This window comes from Bombina bombina, chromosome 6, assembly GCF_027579735.1.
Source record: "Bombina bombina isolate aBomBom1 chromosome 6, aBomBom1.pri, whole genome shotgun sequence".
Lineage (NCBI taxonomy): Eukaryota > Metazoa > Chordata > Amphibia > Anura > Bombinatoridae > Bombina > Bombina bombina.
The window spans coordinates 1044193634-1044213537 of NC_069504.1; the positions used below are offsets into that span (position 1 = coordinate 1044193634).

General features: G+C 41.9%; 1 protein-coding gene across 1 annotated transcript in view; it reads right to left on the reverse strand.

The window, feature by feature from the left end:
* TMTC1 (transmembrane O-mannosyltransferase targeting cadherins 1) overlaps positions 1-19904 on the reverse strand; it is a 378921-nt gene that overhangs the window by 31835 nt on the left and 327182 nt on the right. The window contains exon 15 of the mRNA XM_053718806.1: positions 1618-1762. Within this exon, the coding sequence (XP_053574781.1) occupies positions 1618-1762 (145 nt within the window). The remainder of the gene's footprint in view (positions 1-1617; positions 1763-19904) is intronic.

The window sequence follows — 19904 nt, forward strand, 5'->3', positions numbered from 1 at the left end:
TGTTTATGTTTTTTTTTTTTGCATGTTTACCCAATCTGCATATAAAAAAACCTGACGTTCATGTTAAGTTGCAGTTGTAATTTGGTGGCTTAATATTTAAAAAATAACTATATTACAGCTTGCTGCAATATATACAACATATGCTTAAATAGTAAGCTCCTTTTATTGAATTTGTTTTGCTCTTGAGAAAGACGATACATTGTTGAAACGCGTTGTGCATTATTACATTTTATTTGAGTTTGTCTTTGAGATTTTATACTTTTCTTCTGGAATAAACCTTTGCATATGCCATCACTTGGGTCCCCTCACTGTGAAAGAAGTTGAAGTCAGAAACATAGAATTTGACGGTAGGTAAGAATCAAAAGGCCAATCAAGTCTACCCATATTAGATATTACTGTTTTCTTAGGATAGCCTTATGCACATCCCCAGCTTTTTGAATGATATATACCACCTCTATTTTCATTAATCTTTCTGTAAAACAATACTTCCTCACATTTCTCCCTTCTACAATCTTGCGCCACCAAGAAGAAGCACTGGCTTAACCCTTTGAGTGCTAAGCACTTTCCCACCTGGGTGCTAAGGTTTTCTTAAAGGGGCTTTTATTTAATATTTTTAAAAATATTTTTTTTCTTTATTTCAGATCCCCAAGACTTACACCGTTGGAAAGGTTAGGCGATTACCTTTCCAACGGGGGGTCTTGGGGGTCTGTAGCTGCTTAGATGCCTGAGATACAGGCTTCTAAGCAGGATGCCCCCTGCTCCTATATTTAACATTGCTAATGTTATATAAAGTTGCGCGGTGACATCATCACGTTTATTGCGCGTGACACCACCCCGCAAAACGGAAGCCCCGGCGATGCCTTTCATTATGCAGCCGGGGTAGGAGCGGGTGAGAGCCCCCAGATCTCCCTCAAGTTGGGAGAGTGCTAGTGATGGCTCTGAGCCGTCATTAGCACCAGAGTGGGAAACTCTGTGACGGCTCAGAGCCGTCATTAGCACTCAAGGGGTTAAAGGGACAGTCTAGTCAAAATTAAACTGCCATGATTCAGATAGGGCATGCAATTTTAAACAGCTTTCCTATTTACTTTTATCATCAAATTTGCTTTGTTCTCTTGGTATACTTAATTGAAAACTAAACCTAGGTAGGCTCATATGCTAATGTCGCCTGTTGTCTAAATTCATTTGACAATTGTTCACAGCTAAAGGGGGTTAGGTCATGTGTGCCATATAGATAATACTGTGCTCACTCCCGTGGAGTAACCTAGGAGTCAGTACTGATTGGCTAAAAAGCAAGTCTATCACAATAACTGAAATAAGGGGAAGTCTGCAGAGGCTTAGATACAAGGTAATCACAGAGGTAAGATGTATATTAATATAACTGTGTTGGTTATGCAAAACTGGGAATTGGTAATAAAGGGATTATCTATCTTTTTAAACAATAACAATTCTGGAGTAGACTGTCCCTTTAACTAATTCAAAAGGCTGTGCTTCTAATGGATTGGAAAAACAGCTTAATACAACGATCTGAGTACAAGGCAAACTCTGATGAATAGAAATAGGGGCTGATGTCAAATAAAAGGTGTTGTGGGAACATGGCACATTCTCGCTATTATTTACCAGTGACAGGTGTAACTGCAAATTGCCTGGGTGCAAACCCACAGCTTCTTGGTAAAGAACCAGAGCTTCGTTATATTGTCCTGTGTTGTAATAGAGAGCTCCGAGAGGGGAGATTACATCAGGATCACGAGATATCTGCAGAGCTCTGACAATGGGAAACAAAAAGCATAACTATTCTGTAAACAGTATAAAAGTTACTTATTGAAAAGTTGCACAAAAGACATCAAAATTATATTTAAAACTGCAGTAACACTCATAACACTAATAAAATATTATTAAAAAAAATATTGCATAAAAAAAACTTATAAGGGCTCAAAGATATGAGGTAGGCAAAGGGTTTTAACATAGACAGACATACAAATACATGTCTAAATATGTATATGTATGTACAGTGGGTATTGAAAATAATCACACCCCCCCCTTGAAAATAATCACATTTTGTTGCTTTTCTATCTGAAATAAAGACAGATACAGTTTTTGCTTATCCAGTTGTAATTACTCAGTGCAACTTATAACATCCAAGTTAAAGATATAACACTACACGTCAGGCAAAAATAAAGCATCAAAATTTGATTATTTTCAAGGTTGGTGATTCTTTTCAATATCCACTGTATGTGTGTATATATATATATGTATGTATTAATATGAGTATATATGTATTTACAGACATATATACACATATAAATACATATGTACACATATTAATACATAAATACAGGTATATGTGTATATATGTATTTACAGACATATATGCACATATAAATACATATGCACACATATATATAAACATATATATAAGTGCATTGGAGCCCTTTGCAGTCAAGTAGCTAAAAACATGAAAAATCATATTTATGCAATATTCATATTTAAGTGTTTAACTATATATTTACTGTAAATATTTTACATTCCAATGTTCTTCACATAGAGAAATATGTTCTAAGTATTTTTTTTTTGTTAAATTTTCTTTATTGGATGCAAAAACTTTACATACATTTGTGAGGTAATAATGCCAAATATATGGCAAAACTGCGATATACGTTGAGATACAGTGTACATATTATTATTCCAAACATTTGGTTACAAATACTCGGGTTAGCTTGTCTCATGTATACATTTGTAGTGTCCAAGTATACCTTCTCTTATTTCTCCGTCTGCATAGGTGTAAGGTCATTAGAAGGTTTGAACTATATATCTAGGTTACTGCTTTGCTGAGGCTACTGTTACTTTTTCACAGGACTGAGTCTATGCCCCGTCCTTCTCCCTCCCACCGAGTGTAGATCAATAAAATAAAACTATTCCTCACCCCCTTCCCCCCGGCTCAATAAGATTATTAATAACTCTTTGAATGCCTTTTATGGAGGTCGAATTGTCAATGTTTGAGAGACAGCCATCACAAGCCGGGCCTGCCGGCCAGTTCATGTGCTCACTATGTCGCCCTGTCGTGTGTCTGTAGTGTACTGTCGCCATGTTGCTAGCATTAATTCATGAGTTCTCAGTGTTCCCATTTGCCAGTGATGGTATCTCTCTAGCTGTAACAGTGTAGTGACCTGTGATTTCCAGTCTTCCACAGTAGGAACGGTTTCTGATTTCAAAAGCATTGGAATTATTACTTTTTTTTTTTTTTTTTTTTATAATTAATATTTTTTATTGAGGCAATCCAAATAAACACATAACATTTTACAATTGAAGGGCAACGTCACAAATACACTGGTGCGAGAGACCTTGGTTGCATAGATCAAAACATCAATGAGCAGGGGATCACATCCCGCTTATCCGGCTCCAAATAAAACCCTTCAACATTGCACCTCATTTTATTGATGTATCTGCGTGAAGTCTTCAATGCAACAGAGGTCCACCCAAGGGACCAGAAAACTAAGGTATTGATGAAGACACATCAACAAAACAGTGATACCATATAATGAGTTAAAACAATCTATACACTCAAACTTAACCCGTTAAAGCATCTTCAAAGGAATATTAGACAGTAAATAGTATAGTACAGTGATAAATGTGGAATATGCGCAAAACAGGAATAGGACACACAAAGTAGATCAGTAAACAGTCTTGTGTTAACTCATCTTCCGGTTAACGATTAAATAAGCTTACAAAAGTTAACAAACTATATGTAGAAAAAAGTAAACATTTAGACATATATAAACACATCAGTAATATTTTTCCTTTGTTAATTATCAGCCACATCAGCGAAAATTAATTCTATGGAGGACTCAAGAAACACTTGCGTTGGTTATCTTACATCCACTAACTTCTAAACAACGCAACAAGAATCAATCTCATACTTTAAATATATACATGAGCTGATATGTGTACAAGGTTTATAAGGATGAGCATTCTGCAGACTTTGGAACACTGAATAATAATGAAATATAACTTTAAATTTTAAGATCCGTAGAGCCGTTCTTACCCACATGTAGGGACATTCAACCACAAAGACTTTACGGATAGGACAGAGACTACTTAACTCTGTCAGAGTGTGGCTGCGGAGGAGAAATTACTCATCCCTTACCGCAGAGAAGAGGGGGGGGGGGGCGAAGTAGTGCACAGCAGACAAAAGCTATTATTCTCCATATATGCTGACCTGCCTCACGGGCAGAACTATTATAACTAAGATGGGACTTAGTCAGTACCGAGAATAAAAACACTCTACTCAGTGAAGACCCCATTACCACAAGTACTCATGTAGGCGATTGCTATAAGAGAATCGTACGTGGGATAAATCCCGCAAAGGGGGTGAGATAAGACCCTTTATAAGGTTGCAATAGCTGATGTGGAATATCCCCCTAGGGTATGGTGTGTGTTATTTGGTTGCAATAAGTGATCCCAGTCATCATTTCTCTATCTAGGGTATGGGGATGTGATAGTACTAAGCTAAACATACAAACTATTGCATATCTTTGTGAGGTTCAACCAATACATACAAGATAGGTACTTTTCTAAGGAATAACTTTCCTAAAACGTAAACAAATGTAGCACAGGTCAGCTGCTAGCACACAGTGAACATGCAAAAACTACCTGACTCTGGATCCTTATTGTTACTCTAGAACATAGGTGCATTTAATCCAGTGAGATCCAGATGAACATAAATATTTATGACAATGACTGCCTAAGAACTACTCAGGAAAATGTATACAGGCTTTTGCATATCACTGCGAGAAGTAATAAATACATACAAGACAGGTGCTTATCTAAGGAGCAACTAGCACACAATGAATATGCAAAAACTGCTGTTCTCTAGATCCTTATTATTAGTTTAAAATAGAGGTGGTTAAGTGGGACTTTTCAAAGCCAGCTAGGCTACTAAGAGTACACGATCTACAGAGGGTAGTCTAACAGACTAGAATACCATCCAGGCATAATTTAGGCATTAAATATTGTAGTCTGCGCGAATTTGTACCACCCTGTTCTACTATAAAAGGAAGGGATTTGAAACATAAACCAATTGCTTGAAAGAATACAAACGGTAGGATGTTAAGCAGTAACCCGGTTACATATGAAAGATATTCCCAGGCAGCTACATAAGTACAGTCATTGTCGTTAGATCTCTATAAGAGCTATACATACTGTCAACAGCAAAATTAGTTAGTTACACAGTCTGCATATTGTCCGATGTTATTCTTCATAAGTGCAGGTTCTCTGATTCTAGATGTTGAGGCAGTTGTTTGGCAAGGCCAAACCTTAAATTCTATCAGGAGCGCATAGGGCGGGTAGGATTGAGCAGCAGTCCAAGATTTTGGCATCCACCGCCTCCATCAGGTTTTCACCCGACACCGACCTTCATGATGGCCCAACCAAACCTACCGGAACTTTGAAAAGGCGTCAGCAGCACAAGGGTTGTAGAGCGGCTGCAGTGGAAAACCAGACAGCGATGAGAGAGAGTCCACATGGCGAGGCAGAGTGTCTCTGTAGCTATGACCGCCTGGACGGGCACATCCAGAAACCCCCACACAGACATCTCGAGGGCCCCGCCTCCAGCGCTCCCCACAGCCGCTTCATCCTCAAGGGGTAAAAAGGTTCTATGTGGATCACACGCACTGACCGCGTCTCCCAAGGGAGCGGGATATGGTGCGCGGCCACCGCCCTTGTAGATTAAGGTAGGTTCTGGAGGAAAAGCAGTCTCCGGTAGAGGATGTCGGGTAGGAGGCCCCTGGGAAGTAATCACGGGTGTACCCGGAGCCACAGCTTCTTCTGCACGTAATTCAGCGCAACTCACTTCAGCGCTACTCTCTTCCTCGTCCTGAGATGCAACGGCTGCAATAAGCCGGTCAAATCTGTCCCTGAGGTTGCGGTCATACTCCTTGAAGAGAACTAGGATAGCCATATGGGAATCTGCCATGATAGGCCCTCTGCGTGGCAAGGCCGCACTAAGTCTCTCCTCCAATGGGTCATGAAAATTTTCCCGAATCTTCTCAGTTCTGTTTTGCAAGCTCCCAGACAAGGCTCAAAGTATATCTGACACTTATTATGGGCTATTAGGGCAAAAGGAACCCCTTAGTTATCAGTTGGATCCAGGAGCAGGTTATATGTGCGTCTAGTTGCTGCGATGGCTAGCTCCGCCTCCTCGAATTATTACTTTTTGCACTATTTAGCATAAGTATCCGCAACGCTCTGAGTGCTGAATTGTCTATCTTTGGTAGCGTTAGGAACAGAAGAATCTGTGGCATTGTTTGCCCTACTATCTATTTGGGTGAGAACATCGGCCCAAAATATGTCCAGTTTGTTACAATGCTACCATATGTGTGTTGGGGTTCCGACTTCACTGCATCCCCTCCATTATTTATTGCTGGAAGTTTTATATATTTTTTAATTCTGCTTGGGGTGAGGTACAACCTTGTGAGGTATTTGTAGTTGGTTTCTAATATCCCAGTGGAGATTGAGGACTGTTTAGTGTATAGGAATGCTGCGTTCCACTCTTTACAATTGAAGCTAGACCCCAATTCCTTTTCCCATGATTTAGTGTATGTAGGTAGCGTTTGGGTATTCTCCAGCAAAAGCAGTTTATACAGAATGGATATTGCGTGTTTCGGTGGGGTGTCTAGCAGGCATAAAGCCTCAAATGGGGTGGGTTTTCTGAGGAAATGTTGCTTATCAGGGTGTGAATTTACATAGTGGCAGATTTGTGCGTGAGAGTACCATGCCAGGGATAATCCTGTGTATAAATCTGAGATTTCATCCAATGTTTTAGCTTTCCCGTCTCTATATAATATTGAAATTGTTTGGACTTTTATGTGTATAGCATTGTCAGCCTGTGTCGCTATGAGGTTCCAAGTTAGAGATGGGTTATTGCTAATGGGTGTCATGGGGGAAACTAATCCTGATATGTTGGTGGATGTGTGCAGGAGCTTATCCCAGATAGAGAATAAGTCCGTCAATATAGGGGTAGAATGTATTACAGACAGTCTATGTCCCGCTGGGAGCCACGCAGCCATCCCTACATTAGCCAGGCCCATCACTTGCCTGTCTTATTGGACCCATTGTTTGTGTGGACTGTTAGCACATTCCAGCAGCCTGTGTAAAGTTATAGCGATTTTGTATGTAGATATGTGTGGTACGCCCAGTCCCCCTCTGTCTTTGGGTAAATACAATGTGTGCCTTGCTATTCTTGGCTTAATTCCCTGCCAGATTAAAGGGACAGTAAAGTCAAAACTAAACTTTCATGATTCAGATAGGGTATGCAATTTTAAAACAACTTTCCAATTTACTTTTATCATCAAATTTGCTTTGTTCCCTTGGTGGTATTTTTGAAAAGCTAAACCTAGCTAGGCTCAAACTGATTTCTAAACAGTTGAAAACCGCCTCCTAGCTCAGAGCATTTTGAAAGTTTTTCACAGTTAGACTGTGCTAGTTCACATGGTTCATATAGATAACATTGTGCTCACTCCTGTGAAGTTATTTAGGAGTCTTCACTGATTGACTACACTGCATGTCTGTCAAAGGCACTTAGATAAGGAGGCTGTCTGCAAAGGCTTAGATACAAGGTAATCACAGAGGTAAAAATCATATTAATATAACTGTGTTGGTTATGCAAAAACAGGGAATGGGTAATAAAGGGATTATCTATCTTTTTAAATAAGAAACATTTTGGTGTAGACTGTCCCTTTAATTGTTCTAAGTGCGATTGAATTTTGTGTAAGTATTGACTTGTCAAAGGTATCGGGGTAGTCTGCATCAGGTACAAGAGTCTCGGGAGAATATTCATTTTTATTACATTGATCCTGCCGAGCCAGGAGATGGTATTATTTTTCCATCTTAACAGATCAGCTGAGATATTCTCCTCTAGCAACTTATAATTGGATTGAAATATTACTTTAGAGTCTGTTGCAAGGTATATTCCCAGGTATTTTAATTTAATCCTTTGTTTTTTAAGTGGGCAGTGAAGCGTCAAACGGTTCAGCACTTGTTCTTCGTATGTGAGGTTCAGCATTTCAGATTTGGTGACATTCAAAAGGAAATTAGAGACAAGCCCAAATTCACTTAATGTGTCTAAGGTATGCGGTATCGAGGTTTCTATCTTGGTGAGTGTGAGAAGAATATCGTCGGCATATAAAGCCAGTTTGTAATCAGTATTGTTTATGTGCATTCCTACAATTTGAGGGTGTTGTCTAATCCTTTGTGCCAAAGTCTCTATGAACAGTGCAAACAGGATAGGAGTGGGCAACGTTGTCTTGTACCATTATATATATTGACGCTATCTGATAGGATACCGTTAACTTTGACTTTGGCCATAGGGGAGGAGTATAGGGAGAATGCCTGTGATATAAATTTGTCGCAGAATTTCATCTTTTGCATCACTACTTTTAGAAACTGCCAATTCACCCTGTCAAAGGCTTTTTCCGCGTCTGGGGAAATCATGACCACAGGGATATTGTTATTTTTGACATGGGATATAATTTGTAGGGCCTTCAGGGTATTGTCCCTTGCCTCCCGATTTGGGACGAATCCCACTTGGTCTGTGTGTATTAGTTTGGGTAAATACCTGTTTATTCTGGTGGCTAGGATTTTTAAATCTTAATTTAGCAGGGAAATTGGGCGGAAATTTTCAGGTTTATCTGTTTTCTTCCCTGGTTTTGGGAGTACCGTTATGTGTGCCTCCAGCATATTCCTGGGGAGACCACCTGTTTCTAATAAGTTATTAAATACCTCTGCCAGTGGGGATATTAAAAATCTTGTGAATTTTTTATAATATTTTATACTCAGATCATCTGGGCCTGGGCTTTTGCCATTAGGCATACCCTTGATGGCTGTTTGAATTTCCTCTAAGGAAATTGGTGTCTCCAGTTGTTCCACCTCCTTCTCATCCAAAGTTGGAAGCTCTATGTGTGAGAGGAATTTATCTATGTCCAATGTCGTGGCAGTGTTTTTAATGCAGTAAAGTGTGGCATAGTAATGTCGGAAGGACTCTGCTATCTGTTTACTTCATTATGGGATTTTCCCTGGTGATCAGTGATGCTGTGTATGTGTGTGGCCAGCTGGCGTCTTTTGAGTGCTCTTGCCAAGGATGGTCCAGTTTTATCTCGCATATCAAAATATTTCTGCTTTAAGAGCACTGACTTCTTTTGGTATTCTTTTGTTAAGTATTCTTTTAGGTGTAGCCTGGCTTGAGTCAGTGCATTATATATTGAGGTAGAGCGTGGTTCTAGTTTATGTTTTTTTTCCCAATAGCCTATCTGTGCTAGTGTAGAATTCAAGTATTGTCTATTGTTCCTTTTTTCCCGGGCCTTAAGTAACAAAAATTCCCCCCTCACCACGCACTTATGTGCTTCCCATACTGTTGAGTGGGCTATATTGTCTGTGTTGTTTTCTCTAAAGTAATTTCCTAGTGGGTTTTTTTATGTCCTGATTTACCAGAGTATTTTCAAGCATGTACTCGTCCAATCTCCATAGGAATGGCTGTTGTGGGATGTCAGGCCAGTCTATGGTGCACTGCACCGGGGCATGGTCAGACCATGTAGTAGGAAGTATATTGGAGTCTGTTATCATTGAGAGCCCTATCTGATCTGTAAATATGTAATCTATTCTTGTATATGTTTTGTGTGGATGGGAATAAAAAGTGTAGTCTCTAGAGTTCGGGTTAAGTGTTCGCCAGGTGTCATGCAAAGTCAATTGTGTCAGCTGATTTGTGACTGACTTTATTGTCCGTTTTGGCATGTGCGTAAATCCTGTAGAAGTATCCACCCTTGCATCTAGTGAAAGGTTAAAATCTCCCCCCAGGAATAGTGTGCCTTTGGTATGATCCAGTAGTTTTTGGAATATTGTTTCAAAGAGTATGTGTTGGTCTGTGTGCGCCCTTTCAATTATTATCTCTGGCGAGCTGTTGGAAGGCTTAAAGGCGAGCTGCCTTTAAGCCTTCCAGCCGCCCTGGAAGGCTTAAAGGCAGCCTTCCAGGGCGGCTGGTTGTATCGTTTCTGGTATGCCGCGTATCCTTAGGTTGTTCCTTCGCCCTCTATTGTCCAAATCTTCCACCTTTTCTAGAAGGTGATGGATAGTCTCTTCTTGGTCATAGGCCATCTTTGATATGTGTTTTATATCATTGCAGGCGGTATCGTGGTATTCTTCTAGCGTTGAGACCCTATTATTGACTTTGGTTAGGTCTCTTTTCAGTTCTCCGTACCAGCTTTTAACCTCTCCCATGATCTCTTTGATGTCATCTTTGGTACACAGAGATTGTAGATCTTCTTTGGTTATTAAAGACTTACTTACTTTTATTTATAGGCTCTTAATGCTCAGGGGCCACGTGGGTGTATTACAAGGTGCTATGGCGGTTTGTGGCTTATTTACAATTATCAGTGTGACCGCTCCGTAGTTTTACCTGCACCTGTCTGTCCCTCTGAGCGAACGTGTCCTGATTGCCTCCTTAGCTTATGTTCCAGAGGCTTCCCAACAGAGGAGTTGTGCGTGACCATTTCTTCTGGGTAGAGGCTGCTGCTTGCCGCTCCACCGTACCTGCGCTTGGTCCGTCTTAGTATCTATGTCATGCAGCAGGTGTCAGATGGAATGTGCAGGGCCTCTGTAGGACGGCACTTTAGATTGCTCTTACAGCCGGTTGTGTGACCCTTTCTGTGTCTTCCTATCCTCCGGTAGGCTCAGATGAGCTCAGTGACCTGTTTGTGGGATATCAATATTAGCCCTGTAGCTATTTTTGCTGGGTTCTGAATCAGAACTTCTGATAGATAGGGCCTAGGAGCTAAAAGATTAGGTGGCCATCTTCCAGCGCGGCCAAGCTCCGCCCCCCATGTTCTAAGTATTTTTAAATAGATATTCCTATATATATCTGCATAGAAATATGCATTTAAGAATAAATAGAACATATTCTGCTATGTGCAGAACTTTGGAATGTGAAATATTCATACTTTATGTCAGGGTTTGCACGACTTGGGTTTTTATTTCACACTTTTCTCGCTCCATTGAAGTCTATGGAAGAATTACGTTATGTTAAAGGGGTCGTAATCCCAAGTTTGGCTTTTTGGGTGCGTCGGGTTAGTGCTTGTGCAAAAACATTTTACTTTCACCTTGTAATATGCACGCTACCTGATGAATGCAAAAAGCTTACTTCTAGTGGAGTTAATGCGCGAGCAGGAGCGCAAAATACTGCTCCACTTGTAATCCTGACCTTTATTAGATGCTGTGACCTTCCCTTCTCACATTTCATACTGTGATTTGTTACACTCTATTATATGATCTGTCACTTTGCATGCCATGCTTTCTTACAAAATATCAAATATTATATTACAGGATTTATATTGCATCCAATGGTATCTGATATTGAACCCTATGACCCCCTACATTGTATCTCATGAACAGTCATATTACATCACAAGATCTATAACATGGTCACATTGTATGCTATTGTCTGTTACATAGTTTTACATGATCTTGCATTGTGTCAATTAATTTTACACATGCCCAGAGGAAGACATTTTTTTCACTTTCAGAAAACACATTTTTTAGTGAAACATTTTCTACAGGTTATTGCAGCTCCACTGCAATGTTTTGATTAACTAGATAATAAAGCAATCTTTAAAGTTGTATAAGATATTGCAGCAGTTGAAAATTGCTGTTAAGTTTTTAAAATGTCTCTTGAATTGATTTGTTTCCTTTGCTTTTGATTTAACATCACATAATTATAAGGTAAAAATGTAGTAGTAAAAAGGTGCATTGCTCACAAGAACATCTTACATTCAGAAGTCACAGCTCTCCAGAGCGGTAAAGGCTAGGGGGTGGGATTGAAAAAATCCCTGAGAACCAGCCATCAATAAATGCGCTGCTCTGTATTTAACTGTTCTCTTCAAACAGCGCATCGCTCTGGCTGCACTGTGTTAAGGAAAACCTACACAGTGCAGCCTGAGCACAGTGTTGTATGGAGACAGAACGCAGCATGTTCTGCCATGGGGAACACAATGGCAGATCTTTTACATAGCACCATGTTACATGACATTCAATAACCTCTCAAAGATTGCATCTCATAACTTGCAACATTGTGTACCATATTTTTCTATGTAATAAAACATACTACTACCTCTCATAGCGAATATTATAATCTCTCACATTGCATGACATCTTATAATGCATCCACATGATTGTCTCCATCCAAAATCCCTAACATGGTGACTCATGGTCAATTACTATTGCATTCTATTAAGCCTTCACTGTCCATCAAAGAATCTTTTAAAAAGTATCCCACATTCTCTTACACTTTATCCCTGCACTGTTCATTAAAAGTACATTCTCTTACACTTTATCCCTGCCCTGTCCATTAAAAGTACTTTTAAACGGGGGCGGAGACGGCAGTTGAAGCTAAAGGCCGCACATTAAGTGAGCTCCTGCTGGATGCCCTAATTAAACAACGATTAAGCTTGCAAAATGAGCCAAATCTGACTTACATAAGTCACAGTTACCCCACATAAAGGATTGCTACATGATGAGCTGAGTCCGGAGCGTAAAACATAATTTATGTAAGAACTTACCTGATAAATTCATTTCTTTCATATTGGCAAGAGTCCATGAGCTAGTGACGTATGGGATATACAATCCTTCCAGGAGGGGCAAAGTTTCCCAAATCTCAAAATGCCTATAAATACACCCCTCACCACACCCACAATTCAGTATAACGAATAGCCAATTAGTGGGGTGACAGAAAAAGGAGTAAAAAGCAACAAAAAAAGGAACTGGAAATATAATTGTGCTTTATACAAAAAAACATAACCACCATAAAAAGGGTGGGTCTAATGGACTCATGGCCAATATGAAAGAAACAGAATTTATGTTTACCTGATAAATTTCTTTCTCCTACAGTGTATCCCGTCCACGGCTTCATCCTTACTTGTGGGATATTCTCATTCCCTACAGGAAATGGCAAAGAGAACACACAGCAGAGCTGTCCATATAGCTCCCCTTAGGCTCCGCCCCCCCAGTCATTCGACCGACGGTTAGGAGAAAAAGGAGAACCATAGGGTGCAGTGGTGACTGTAGTTTGGAAAAATAAATTTAAACCTGACCAAATGCCAGGGTGGCCCGTGGACCGGATACACCGTAGGAGAAAGAAATTTATCAGGTAAACATAAATTCTGTTTTCTCCTACATTGGTGTATCCGGTCCCCGGCTTCATCCTTACTTGTGGGAACCAATATCAAAGCTTTAGGACACGGATGAAGGGAGGGAACAAGTCAGGTAACCTAAACGGAAGGCACCACTGCTTGTAAAACCTTTCTTCCAAAAATAGCCTCCGAAGAAGCAAAAGTATCGAATTTGTAAAATTTGGTGAATGTATGCAGTGAAGACCAAGTCGCTGCCTTACAAATCTGTTCAACAGAAGCCTCATTCTTGAAAGCCCATGTGGAAGCCACAGCTCTGGTGGAATGAGCTGTAATTCGTTCAGGAGGCTGCTGTCCAGCAGTCTCATAAGCCAATCTGATGATGCTTTTCAGCCAGAAGGAAAGAGAGGTAGCAGTTGCTTTCTGACCTCTCCTCTTACCAGAATAGACAACAAACAAGGATGATGTTTGTCTGAAATCTTTAGTTGCTTGTAAATAGAATTATAAAGCACGAACCACATCAAGATTGTGTAACAGTCGTTCCTTCTTAGAAGCTGGATTAGGGCACAGAGAAGGAACAATGATTTCCTGGTTAATATTCTTATTAGAAACCACTTTTGGAAGAAAACCAGGTTTGGTACGCAAAACAACCTTATCTGCATGGAACACCAGATAAGGTGAATTACACTGCAAAGCAGACAATTCAGAAACTCTTCTAGCAGAAGAAATAGCTACCAAATACAAATCTTTCCAAGATAGTAACTTAATATCTATGGAATGTAGAGGTTCAAACGGAACCCCTTGAAGAACTGAAAGTACTAAATTTAGACTCCATGGAGGAGCCACAGGTCTGTAGACAGGCTTGATTCTGACTAAAGCCTGTACAAACGCCTGAACATCTGGCACGGCTGCCAGACGCTTGTGTAACAAAACAGATATCTGTCCTTTTAAGGAACTAGCAGATAGACCTTTCTCCAATCCTTCTTGGAGAAAAGATAGTATCCTTGGAATCCTAATCTTACTCCATGAGTAACCCTTGGATTCGCACCAGCAAAGATATTTCCGCCATATCTTATGGTAAATTTTCCTGGTGACAGGCTTTCTAGCCTGGATCAGAGTATCTATAACTGATTCCGAAAATCCACGCTTAGCTAGAATCAAGCGTTCAATCTCCAAGCAGTCAGTTGCAGAGAAACTAGGTTTGGATGTTCGAATGGACCTTGAATTAGAAGGTCCTGCCTCAAAAGGTAGCTTCCATGGTGGAACCGATGACATGTTCACCAAGTCCGCATACCAAGTCCTGCGTGGCCACGCAGGAGCTATCAGAATTACCGAAGCCTTCTCCTGTTTGATCCTGGCTACTAGCCGGGGGAGAAGAGGAAACGGTGGAAAGACATAAGCTAGATTGAACGACCAAGGCGCCACTAAGGCATCTACCAATGTCGCCTTGGGATCCCTGGACCTGGACCCGTAACGTGGAACTTTTGAGTTCTGACGTGACGCCATCAGATCCATGATGATTGATGTACGCTACAGTCGTCATGTTGTCCGACTGAAATCTGATGAATTTGGCCTCCGCTAGTTGAGGCCATGCCTGGAGCGCATTGAATATCGCTCTCAATTCCAAAATGTTTATCGGGAGATGAGATTCTTCCCGAGACCATAGACCCTGAGCTTTCAGGAACTCCCAGACCGCACCCCAGCCTAAGAGACTGGCGTTGGTCGTGACAATGATCCACTCCGGTCTGCGGAAACTCATTCCCTGAGACAGGTGATCCTGAAACAACCACCAGAGGAGTGAGTCTCTGGTTTTCTGGTCCATTTGTATCTGGGGAGACAAATCTGCATAGTCCCCATTCCACTGTTTGAGCATGCACAGTTGCAATGGTCTTAAATGAATTCGAGCAAAGGGAACCACGTCCATTGCCGCAACCATTAGTCCTATTGCCTCCATGCACTGAGCTATGGAGGGTTGAGGAATGGATTGAAGAACTCGACAAGTGTTCAAAAGTTTTAACTTCCTGACCTCCGTCAGAAAGATCTTCATTTCTACCGAGTCTATTATTGTTCCCAGGAAGGGAACCCTTGTGAACGGGGACAGAGAACTCTTTTCTATGTTCACCTTCCACCCGTGAGACCTTAGAAAGGCTAGAACAATGTCTGTATGAGCCTTTTGCTTTGAGAACGAAAATTAGACTTATTCTTAGCTTTGAAGGGTCTATCTTGTGGAAGGGCATGGCCCTTTCCCCCAGTGATATCTGAAATAATTTCTTTCAACTCTGGCCCGAATAGGGTCTTACCCTTGAAAGGAATATTAAGCAATTTTGTTTTGGACGACACATCCGCCGACCAAGATTTTAGCCAAAGCGCTCTGCGCGCCTCGATTGCAAAACAGAATTTATGTTTACCTGATAAATTTCTTTCTCCAACGGTGTGTCCGGTCCACGGCGTCATCCTTACTTGTGGGATATTCTCTTCCCCAACAGGAAATGGCAAAGAGCCCAGCAAAGCTGGTCACATGATCCCTCCCAGGCTCCGCCTACCCCAGTCATTCGACCGACGTTAAGGAGGAATAATAGCATAGGAGAAACCATATGGTACCGTGGTGACTGTAGTTAAAGAAAATAAATTATCAGACCTGATTAAAAAACCAGGGCGGGCCGTGGACCGGACACACCGTTGGAGAAAGAAATTTATCAGGTAAACATAAATTCTGTTTTCTCCAACATAGGTGTGTCCGGTCCACGGCGTCATCCTTACTTGTGGGAACCAATACCAAAGCTTTAGGACACGGATGAAGGGAGGGAGCAAATCAGGTCACCTAAATGGAAGGCACCACGGCTTGCAAAACCTTTCTCCCAAAAATAGCCTCAGAAGAAGCAAAAGTATCAAACTTGTAAAATTTGGTAAAAGTGTGCAGTGAAGACCAAGTCGCTGCCCTACATATCTGATCAACAGAAGCCTCGTTCTTGAAGGCCCATGTGGAAGCCACAGCCCTAGTGGAATGAGCCGTGATTCTTTCGGGAGGCTGCCGTCCGGCAGTCTCGTAAGCCAATCTGATGATGCTTTTAATCCAAAAAGAGAGAGAGGTAGAAGTTGCTTTTTGACCTCTCCTTTTACCTGAATAAACAACAAACAGGGAAGATGTTTGTCTAAAATCCTTTGTAGCATCTAAATAGAATTTTAGAGCGCGAACAACATCCAAATTGTGCAACAAGCGTTCCTTCTTTGAAACTGGTTTCGGACACAGAGAAGGTACGATAATCTCCTGGTTAATGTTTTTGTTAGAAACAACTTTTGGAAGAAAACCAGGTTTAGTACGTAAAACCACCTTATCTGCATGGAACACCAGATAAGGAGGAGAACACTGCAGAGCAGATAATTCTGAAACTCTTCTAGCAGAAGAAATTGCAACTAAAAACAAAACTTTCCAAGATAATAACTTAATATCAACGGAATGTAAGGGTTCAAACGGAACCCCCTGAAGAACTGAAAGAACTAAATTGAGACTCCAAGGAGGAGTCAAAGGTTTGTAAACAGGCTTGATTCTAACCAGAGCCTGAACAAAGGCTTGAACATCTGGCACAGCTGCCAGTTTTTTGTGAAGTAACACCGACAAGGCAGAAATCTGTCCCTTCAGGGAACTTGCCGATAATCCTTTTTCCAATCCTTCTTGAAGGAAGGATAGAATCCTAGGAATCTTAACCTTGTCCCAAGGGAATCCTTTAGATTCACACCAACAGATATATTTTTTCCAAATTTTATGGTAAATCTTTCTAGTTACAGGCTTTCTGGCCTGAACAAGAGTATCGATAACAGAATCTGAGAAACCTCGCTTCGATAAAATCAAGCGTTCAATCTCCAAGCAGTCAGCTGGAGTGAAACCAGATTCGGATGTTCGAACGGACCCTGAACAAGAAGGTCTCGTCTCAAAGGTAGCTTCCAAGGTGGAGCCGATGACATATTCACCAGATCTGCATACCAAGTCCTGCGTGGCCACGCAGGAGCTATCAAGATCACCGACGCCCTCTCCTGATTGATCCTGGCTACCAGCCTGGGGATGAGAGGAAACGGCGGGAACACATAAGCTAGTTTGAAGGTCCAAGGTGCTACTAGTGCATCCACTAGAGCCGCCTTGGGATCCCTGGATCTGGACCCGTAGCAAGGAACTTTGAAGTTCTGACGAGAGGCCATCAGATCCATGTCTGGAATGCCCCAAAGTTGAATGACTTGGGCAAAGATTTCCGGATGGAGTTCCCACTCCCCCGGATGCAATGTCTGACGACTCAGAAAATCCGCTTCCCAATTTTCCACTCCCGGGATGTGGATAGCAGACAGGTGGCAGGAGTGAGACTCCGCCCATAGAATGATCTTGGTCACTTCTTCCATCGCTAGGGAACTCCTTGTTCCCCCCTGATGGTTGATATACGCAACAGTCGTCATGTTGTCTGATTGAAACCGTATGAACTTGGTCCTCGCTAGCTGAGGCCAAGCCTTGAGAGCATTGAATATCGCTCTCAGTTCCAGAATATTTATCGGTAGAAGAGATTCTTCCCGAGACCAAAGACCCTGAGCTTTCAGGGATCCCCAGACCGCGCCCCAGCCCATCAGACTGGCGTCGGTCGTGACAATGACCCACTCTGGTCTGTGGAATGTCATCCCTCGTGACAGGTTGTCCAGGGACAGCCACCAACGGAGTGAGTCTCTGGTCCTCTGATTTACTTGTATCTTTGGAGACAAGTCTGTATAGTCCCCATTCCACTGACTGAGCATGCACAGTTGTAACGGTCTTAGATGAATGCGCGCAAAAGGAACTATGTCCATTGCCGCTACCATCAACCCGATCACTTCCATGCACTGAGCTACGGAAGGAAGAGGAACGGAATGAAGTATTCGACAAGAGTCCAGGAGCTTTGTCTTTCTGGCCTCTGTTAGAAAAATCCTCATTTCTGAGGAGTCTATAATTGTTCCCAAGAAGGGAACCCTTGTTGACGGGGATAGAGAACTCTTTTCCACGTTCACTTTCCAGCCGTGCGATCTGAGAAAGGCCAGGACGATGTCCGTGTGAGCCTTTGCTCGAGGGAGGGACGACGCTTGAATTAGAATGTCGTCCAGGTAAGGTACTACTGCAATGCCCCTTGGTCTTAGCACAGCTAGAAGGGACCCTAGTACCTTTGTGAAAATCCTTGGAGCAGTGGCTAATCCGAAAGGAAGCGCCACGAACTGGTAATGTTTGTCCAGGAATGCAAACCTTAGGAACCGATGATGTTCCTTGTGGATAGGAATATGTAGATACGCATCCTTTAAATCCACCGTGGTCATGAATTGACCTTCCTGGATGGAAGGAAGGATAGTTCGAATGGTTTCCATCTTGAAAGATGGGACCTTGAGAAATTTGTTTAAGATCTTGAGATCTAGGATTGGTCTGAATGTTCCCTCTTTTTTGGGAACTATGAACAGATTGGAGTAGAACCCCATCCCTTGTTCTCTCAATGGAACAGGATGAATCACTCCCATTTTTAACAGGTCTTCTACGCAAAGTAAGAACGCCTGTCTTTTTATGTGGTCTGAAGACAACTGAGACCTGTGGAACCTTCCCCTTGGGGGAAGTCCCTTGAATTCCAGAAGATAACCCTGGGAGACTATTTCTAGCGCCCAAGGATCCAGAACATCTCTTGCCCAAGCCTGAGCGAAGAGAGAGAGTCTGCCCCCCACCAGATCCGGTCCCGGATCGGGGGCCGATATTTCATGCTGTCTTGGTAGCAGTGGCAGGTTTCTTTGCCTGCTTTCCCTTGTTCCAGCCTTGCATTGGTCTCCAAGCTGGCTTGGCCTGAGAAGTATTACCTTCTTGCTTAGAGGACGTAGCACCTTGGGCTGGTCCGTTTTTACGAAAGGGACGAAAATTAGGTCTATTTTTTGCCTTGAAAGGCCGATCCTGAGGAAGGGCATGGCCCTTACCCCCAGTGATATCAGAGATAATCTCTTTCAAGTCAGGACCAAACAGCGTTTTCCCCTTGAAAGGAATGTTTAGTAGCTTGTTCTTGGAAGACGCATCAGCCGACCAAGATTTCAACCAAAGCGCTCTGCGCGCCACAATAGCAAACCCAGAATTCTTAGCTGCTAACTTAGCCAATTGCAAAGAGGCGTCAAGAGTGAAAGAATTAGCCAATTTGAGAGCATTGACTCTGTCCATAATCTCCTCATAAGGAGGCGAGTCACTATCGAGCACCTTAATCAGTTCATCAAACCAGAAATATGCGGCTGTAGTGACAGGGACAATGCATGAAATGGGTTGTAGAAGGTAACCCTGCTGAACAAACATCTTTTTAAGCAAACCTTCTAATTTTTTATCCATAGGATCTTTGAAAGCACAACTATCCTCTATGGGAATAGTGGTGCGTTTGTTTAAAGTAGAAACCGCTCCCTCGACCTTGGGGACTGACTGCCATAAGTCCTTTCTGGGGTCGACCATAGGAAACAATTTTTTAAATATGGGGGGAGGGACGAAAGGAATACCGGGCCTTTCCCATTCTTTATTAACAATGTCCGCCACCCGCTTGGGTATAGGAAAAGCTTCTGGGAGCCCCGGCACCTCTAGGAACTTGTCCATTTTACATAGTTTCTCTGGGATGACCAAATTTTCACAATCATCCAGAGTGGATAATACCTCCTTAAGCAAAATGCGGAGATGTTCCAATTTAAATTTAAAAGTAATCACATCAGATTCAGCCTGCTGAGAAA